Below are 8,168 nucleotides of genomic sequence, written 5' to 3' on the forward strand. Positions count from 1 at the left end.
AATATGTTAGCATTGGAGCGATAGGGTTCAGCTGTTAACATTAACATTACAAATATTCGTTGTAAGCTATATTGGAAACACTCACGTTTGACCATTTTCGAGAAGACAATGACACCGCTAAAGTCAGGTGGAGGATTTCTTCGCTTGACGAATTTGAAGTTCTAGAATTTGAAGTTCTAAATGCATGTGAAAAATAACCTTTCAACTATTTTTTTTTTTTTTTTTTTTTACAAATAAGCAAAACATGACAAAACATAACATTTTGTTAAATATTTATAACGTTTATTTTATTTTATTATTTGTAAAATAGATCTGAACTTTAGGTGATTTTTAAGTCCTTATCTGAAAATGTATATATTTTTAAACGACACGGGCGCGTGTCACGTGACTCGGGTCAGAGGGTCGTCGAAGAAGGCATATGAGGTGTTTGTGTCTAAAATACCAAGGACCCTTGCAAGCAGTGTTGGTAGTGTTTTGTTAGGCAGGGAACTTTTGTGGGCGCTAGCCACGTGTGCTACTTTCACCTCAACCAGCTTTTCTCTGCCTTTGCAACAGTGCTCATTTGGTATTGATTTTATTGATTGCTAAATTATCAGGCTTATTGTATCCTAATGATATGGGGTTTGCATGTCAAAGAGATGGCTACTATAGGTACTTGTCTGATTTATTTAGACTCAACATTTTTTTTGTGTAGCTATTACAGTCTGATTAATCAGACACGTTAACTATCAGCATTGTCTGTTTAAGGTTACACTGTAGACTTAGCTTTACTAACTAAGTTAGTTGCTTAGCTACAGTGGTAGAATGTGTAATATAACATGTCATTATTTTCTTTCAGAGGAGATGAAGGACTACTTTGGGCAGTTTGGTCAAGTCAAGAAATGCCTTGTTCCCTTTGTAAGTACACTGGCCTCAACAGATTGTTTAATGATTGAGATTCCTGTGAGCCCACTGATATCGCAATGTTTATCTCATTTGGCCTATATCACAACCTCCATCTTGACTTACAATGTACAGTACCAGTCAAAAGTTTGGACACTTACTCATTCAAGGGTTTTTCTTTATTTTTACTATTTTCTACACCAATAATAGTGAAGACATCAAATCTATGAAATAACACATGGAATCATGTAGTAACCAAAAATTGTTTAAAAAATCTAAATATATTTGAGATTCTTCAAAGTAGCCACCCTTTTCCTTGATGACAACTTTGCACACTCTTGGCATTCTCTCAACCAGCTTCACCTCGAATGCTTTTCCAACAGTCTTGAAGGAATTCCCACATATGCTGAGCACTTGTTGGCTGCTTTTTCTTCCCTCTGCGGTCCAACTCATCTCAAACCATCTCAGTTGGGTTGAGGTCGGGGGATTGTGGAGGCCATGTCATCTGATGCAGCACTCCATCAATCTCCTTCTTGGTCAGTTAGCCCTTTAACAGCTTGGAGGTGTGTTGGGACATTGTCCTGTTGAAAAACAAATGATAATCACACTAAGCTCAAACCAGATGGGATGGCATATCGCTACAGACTACTGTGGTAGCAATGCTGGTTAAGTGTGCCTTAAATTCTAAATAAATCACAGATAGTGTCACCAGCAAAGCACCATCACACCACCTCCATGCTTCACTGTGGGAGCCACACATGCGGATATCATCTGTTCACCTACTCTGCGTTTCACAAAGACACGGTGGTTGGAACCAAAAATCTCGCATTTGGACTAATCAGACCAAATAACAGATTTACACAGGTCAAATGCCCATTGCTCGTGTTTCTTTGCCCAAGAAAGGCTCTTCTTATTGGTGTCCTTTAGGAGTGGTTTCTTTGCAGCAGTTTGACCACGAATGCCTGATTCACACAGTCTCCTCTGAACAGTTGATGTTGACGTGTTTGTTACTTGAAGTCTCTGAAGCATTTATTTGGGCTGCAATTTCTGAGGCTGGTAACTCTAATGAAAGTATTCTCTGCAGCAGAAGTAACTCTGGGCCTTCCTTTCCTGTGTCGGTCCTCATGAGAGCTAGTTTCATCATAGCGCTTGATGGTTTTTGCCATGTTCTGCATTGACTGACTTTCATGTCTTAAAGTAATGATGGACTGATGTTTCTCTTTGCTTATTTAAGTTGTTCTTGCCATAATATGGACTTGGTCTTTTACCAAATAGGGCTATCTTCTGTATACTAACCCTACCTTGGCACAACATAACTGATTGGCTCAAATGCATTAAGAATGAAAGAAATAAAACTTTTAACAACGCACAGCTGTTAATTGAAATGCATTCCAGGTGACTACCTCATGAAGCTGGTTGAGAGAATGCCAAGAGTTTGCAAAGTTGTCATCAAGGCAAAGGGTGGCTTCTTTGAAGAGTCTAACATCTCAAATATATTTGGATTTGTTTAACACTTTTGGTTACATGATTCCATATGTATTATTTCATAGTTTTGATGTCTTTGCTATTATTCTACAAGGTAGAATAGGTTGAAAAGAGTAAAAATAAAGAAACGAATGAGTAGGTGTCCAAACTTTTGACTGGTACTGTATATCTTCTAACAGGACAAAGAGACAGGCTTCCACAGAGGCTTCTGCTGGATCGGCCACACGTCCGAGGAAGGCCTGAATAATGCTCGCCAGAAAGACCCACACGTACTGGAGGGATCCACGGTATAGTTCATCAGACTAGATCATGTCAACCCCATTGCCCATCATTGGGTGCTATACCCTGAACTTTTGTTGTTGACTAAAATGTGTTTAGACTTTGTTGTAATCTTAGCATAGATTGTATTTCTCCATTTCTAGTTTGAAAGCCAATGTGAGTGGTCTTAAATCAAATACACTTTACCATGTCATTAACCAAACTGAACATGACATGTATTCTCTCCCATTGTGTCTTTTCAGCTTCAAGTTGAAAGAAACAGAAAAGTGTTTTTGGGGCAGAAAACAAACAAAGAGGTGGTGGAGAAAAGCTGAGGGTGTTTGTATATATGAGGGGTGAATTCAATACCTATGGAAACAGAACTAGGCCACCCAACAGTATTATTTTTCCCCCCCTTCATAGTAGTATGTCTTCATATATTTATTGTAATTTATCGAAATAAAGAGACACAATGTTTGTTTTGCATGGATGAAGGAAGTGTTTATTTTTATATCTGTTAGTAATTGCATATTAATCCTTACTAAGCTAACATATGGAATTGTTTCAAGATGGTCATACCAAGGATCATTTAGCTATTTGATTTGGAATTTTAGGAGACCTTAGGGTATATAAGAAATATCCCAAAATGATTTGGTGAAACGTTGAATTTGAATTATAGATCAGCAAACTATACAAAACAAACATTGACCTCTTATTTTAGGCACTTTTTTTCCCCATACCATTTTTCAACTGGTCCGGGCTACCTTCAGACTAGGCTTGTGGGCATCCTAGAGCAAAACAACCATGTTCGTGAGACACCTTTCCAAAGAGGGGTCATATTCGTGTGTAGCCCTAACTGTTCTGACGCTATGGACAGAAGTTGTCAGATTGGCTGTACCGACGATATCAGACGAGTCCTGTGATGCTTGTGGGGGTTGTAGAGCAAAACGGAGAACACCATCGCGTTTGTAAGAGTCATCTTTCCATAGCGTGGTCATAATAGTTCAGATGCTACAGACGTTTCTGTGAGAAGACTGATTTTTCAGGATTTCTCATGGTCTGACAAACACTGCTGTTTCTGTGTTGTGGCTTTAACTGGTTGAGTAATTTCGTAGTTCACAGACATTTTGTTTGGAATAAAAATACATTTTTATACATGAATGCTTGATATTAAAGTAATGGTAGTACGTAATGTTTTTATTTTGACACACCCCAGTCAACTGTCCGAGAATGGATCCTAGTCGAAAACATTGAATGACTTGAATCTACCTTTTTTTTGTGGGAACAAGGCGTGCCTATACCTCTCCTCTCTTCTGCCCCAGTTGTATAATCTTCTGCTTCTTTGCCATCTTCTTGTCCTTTACTCTATTGTCTTCCTTCCTCTGCTTCTCCTTCCTCTTTTCCTTCTCCCATTCAGAGCCAGTGTCCTCATCTGAACTCGCTTCTTGCGCTGACTCTTCCTGGGGCCTTGTGTGTTGTTTCATAAAAATATAGTTGTCAAGAGGACATCTGTAAGCCCCTCTTGGTGGCATACTCCTATCTCCTGCCCTCCAACTTCCTCAGATCCTTCTGTGCCGCTTCCTCCCTCAAATCACTAAAGAAATCAGCCCACTGGTTATGCTCCTCTTCCATTCTGGTTGCCTCTGCTTTCTTCCTGTGCTCCTTTCTTCTGGATTCCAGCCTCACCTGCTCCAGGAGTTCTTTCTCCTCTTACCTCATCTCCTTTTCCCCCCAGCTCTCTGGCTTTTTTCTCCCCCTCACCTTTTTCTCTGCCTTCCACTCCAGCTCTTTTTGATTCTTCAAGTTTTAAGTTGATTCAGTTCTCTCTTTAGCAGTCTGCTCTTCCTTTTTGGTCTCTCACTCTGTTCATCAAATCTAAATGCATTGGTCACATTCACATGGTTAGCAGATGTTAATGAGAGTGTAGCGAAATGCTTGTGCCTCAAGTTCCGACCGTGCAGTAATATCTAACAAGTAATCGAACAATTTCACAACAACTACATTATACACACAAGTGTAAAGGAATGAATATGTACATATAAATAAATGGATGGCTGTGCGGCATAGGCACGATGCAGTAGATGGTATAGAGTACAGTATATACATATGAGATGAGTAATGTAGGGTATGTAAAATTAAATAAAGTGGCATTGTTTAAAGTGACAAGTGATACATTTATTACATCCAAATTTCTATTATTAAAGTGGCTAGAGATTTGAGTCCGTATGTTGGCAGCAGCCACTCAATGTTAATGATGGCTGTTTAACAGTCTGATGATCTTTTTTGGCCTTCCTGTGACATCGGGTGGTGTAGGTGTCCTGGAGGACAGGAAGTTTGCCCCCGGTGATGCATTGTGCAGACCTCACTACCCTCTGGAGAGCCTTACGGTTGTGGGCGGAGCAGTTGCCGTACCAGGCGGTGATGCAGCCCGACAGGATGCTCTCGATTGTGCATCTGTAAAAGTTTGAGTGTTTTTCGGTGACAAGCCAAATTTATTCAGCCTTTTGAGGTTGAAGAGGCGCTGTTTGCACCTTCTTCACCACGCTGTCTGTGGGTGGACCATTTCAATTAGTCCGTGATGTGTACGCCGAGGAACTTAAAACTTTCCACCTTCTCCACTAGAAGTCCTCAGACCTCAGACTCTCTTACCCTTTTCTGCTTCTCTTCAAGCTCTTTCTGTTTTTCCACCTTAAATGTATCCTCTTCACTTTCATCTGTCATGTCCCAATCACTCAGTTCTGTCTCAACCTCTGTTGCAGTCTGCTCTTCTGGCTTTGTCTATATTACTGTTCATTCTCAGACGTCTTATTCCCCTCTTATCACTCGCTTATTCTCAATCTTCCTCTTCTTCTCCATCTCTTTCCCTCAGCCTGTTTTGTGGCCACCTTTTTCTCTACTCTCTCTGCCACTCCTCTTTTCCTCTTCCATCTCTTTCTGGCTGACACTCTGGCCGTCTTTCTGTTACTTTTGTCAGACTCGATGCCTCACTTTCAATATCGCTGTCTGTATCAGTTTCATTTGAGATATGGTCTAGTGCTGCAAATGAGAAGTGTTTGCTATTAGCTATTAGTTAAATACCACAGAGGGTTCCTATCTGCTGTGAACCTCCATCCTGAGTGTCTTTCTCTTTATCCTGATCTGCACAGCTTCTCCTCCTCCATCTCTATTTCCCTCTCCTCAACCTGTTTTGTGGCCTCCACTTTCTCTGCTCTTACTGCCTCTTCGCTCCTCCTTTCCTCTTCCATCTCTTTCATCTCTCCTCACTTGGTCTCTGTGTAAGAGAAGGGGTATAGACAGAGAAAGAGGACAAAATGGATATTAACCCTTGTGTGGTGTTCGGGTCCGTGGGACACATATTCAATGTTAAAAAGAAATTAGTTATTTTTTCAACCTTGGCCTTGGCTCATTTTCATTGAGTGCACACTGTGCACCCCCCTACACATTTATATTACATATGTGGTCTTGGAGGGTAATAAAAGTGTGTGTAGATGAAATCAAGTAAAAATTCAACAAAAAGGTTTGCTGTGTGCCTTCACTCTGTCTTCCTCCTCCCTGGGCCTGCTGTTTCAACATAGACAGGTTCTTGGTGCTATCTCCCACTTTTCTCGCACTCTTTACCCTTTGTAGTGTGTGAAACTGCACAATTATTACAATACATTATTTCGATACATTGTAAAAAAAAACTCATTATTTTTGCAGAGAGAGAGGCTAGGGTGGAAGGAGCGTTTTCCACTTTGGAAGATGAAGAATCTTCAGAATATGAGGATCATGTCTCTGTCAATTCGGAGTCTGCCAGTGACTTGAAGAGGATGAGATTGACCCTCAGCCAGCCCCAGGACCAGGCCATCAGCAGCCAGCCCCAGGACCAAACTCATTTACATGCATACTTTAGGGTTCTTATTCTTGCTGGTGTTTTCAGATGCAATGGGAAATTCACAGAATCCCTGTGGGATGCAGAAACTGACAGAGAACTTTTCCGTGCAACAATTTCTGGAAAACTTCCACATTTCCAGGGTTATCAGCTTCGATAACCGAGACACCAGACCAGCTCGGCGGCAGAGAGACAAGCTAGCTGCAGTCAGGTCAGTGTGGGACAAGTGAGTGGACCGCCTTCCCCTGTTTTACAACCCTAGGCCCAACATTACTGTTGAGCAGCATATGCCATTTAGGAGCCACTGCCCCTTCAGGCAGTACATACTGCTTCATCATATGCATGGAACTTGCACATGTATACGGGGAAGCCAGATGGAGGAGCCCCTGAGAAGAACCAAGAGATGCGGGCATGAGACAGGGACTCCATGGCCACAACATCACATGCGCTAACATTTTTACTTCTCACAAGCTGGGACAGGAGCTCCTCAAGAGGAAGCTGATGATGGTAGGAATTGTACAAAAAACAAGCCAGCGCTCCCACCTCAGCTGTTGAACACACAGAACAGGCCTATCAATTCCTCTAAGTTTGTGTTCCCTAGCATCCTACGCTCCAAAGAAAGGCAAAAATGTGGTACTCATGAGTACACTGCATGGTGATGGGAGAATCTGTGTCCAGGAACATCAAAAACAGAAATCAGAAATGGTTGAGCATTTGACCAAATTACGCAAGATTTTAGTTCTGGGCATACTGAGATTAGGCTAAACCTAACATTATTTTTCTCTAAATATATGTAGATGGAGGGGTGGACAAAAGGAGGGGTGGACAATTAAGACATGCTTGTGACTGGCCACAGCTGCTAAAGAAGAACCCTACTCTGGCCACTTGGACATCTCGCGTTTCTCATCTGGATGGCGTTGAACCTAGATTGGAACAGAGGAGATGGCTCTTTCTCGAGGAGCTGGGACCTAAAATCCAGAGAAGGCAACATATCCCAAGGACCCCAGCTTCTGCAGCCATCGTGAGGAGGATTCAGGAGGAGGATGCTGGTGCTCCAATACCGTAAGTAAGTGTGAGTAATGTTTTTGCATGTGTGTGTATCTGACTCTCCTACCATGGCCTGCTGTAACTATATATGTGAGTGAGTGAGATGTTAGTAAAATTCTTGAACAAAGTGTTTTCATCATTCTAGATTGCAGCCGGTAGCAACAAGAAGAAGCGGTACAATGTTTATGTTGTTGTTTTGTCTGCTATTTTAGACACACTGAAATGCATTGGAAACACTGAAAAGATGGTAGAAAGTCGTCTGAACGAAGACGTTGAAAGCTGTGGGAGCGAAGACTTTGAAAAGACGATGGCATCCTGACCACGTCTACTGGGGGTAGCTTTCTTTACTGTACTACGGGACCTGATTCACATTCCACACAAATCAAATTAAAAATAAACAAATACATGAATAAATAAATACAAAATAAACATTGAAGGAATTGTATAAAAGTTTGATGTTTTGTTGTCAATGCTGTAAAACATACCTGGGAAATGGAGGAAGGAGTATCAATCTTTTAAGCCAGCAATATATTTAGCATATTTTGGAAATGGAGCGTATCTGCTCCCATGAAGTGCAAAGAGAAAGAGAAACCTTCCTGAGAAACAAGGAGAGGAAGTCAAATAA

The 8,168-nt window shown here is 41.3% G+C and overlaps 1 protein-coding gene across 2 annotated transcripts; it reads left to right on the top strand.

The window, feature by feature from the left end:
* The first annotated feature begins 396 nt into the window (after nucleotides 1-396).
* On the top strand, nucleotides 397-3,294 carry LOC109893864 (SRA stem-loop-interacting RNA-binding protein, mitochondrial). Of its 2 annotated transcripts, none has more exons than XR_002255792.2 (4): nucleotides 397-565; nucleotides 839-897; nucleotides 2,547-2,654; nucleotides 2,889-3,294. XR_002255792.2 is itself a non-coding variant. In XM_020487066.2 (4 exons), the coding sequence occupies exons 1-4, from the start codon at nucleotides 612-614 to the stop codon at nucleotides 2,958-2,960; spliced, it is 279 nt and encodes a 92-aa protein (XP_020342655.1). In that variant the 5' UTR covers nucleotides 397-611; the 3' UTR covers nucleotides 2,961-3,294. The 2 variants fall into 2 exon arrangements, 1 of the variants encoding a protein (XP_020342655.1); XM_020487066.2 differs by having other exon boundaries at nucleotides 397-651.
* The last annotated feature ends 4,874 nt before the right edge of the window (nucleotides 3,295-8,168 follow it).

The sequence above is a fragment of the Oncorhynchus kisutch genome, linkage group LG7 (genome assembly GCF_002021735.2).
Source record: "Oncorhynchus kisutch isolate 150728-3 linkage group LG7, Okis_V2, whole genome shotgun sequence".
NCBI classification, from domain to species: domain Eukaryota; kingdom Metazoa; phylum Chordata; class Actinopteri; order Salmoniformes; family Salmonidae; genus Oncorhynchus; species Oncorhynchus kisutch.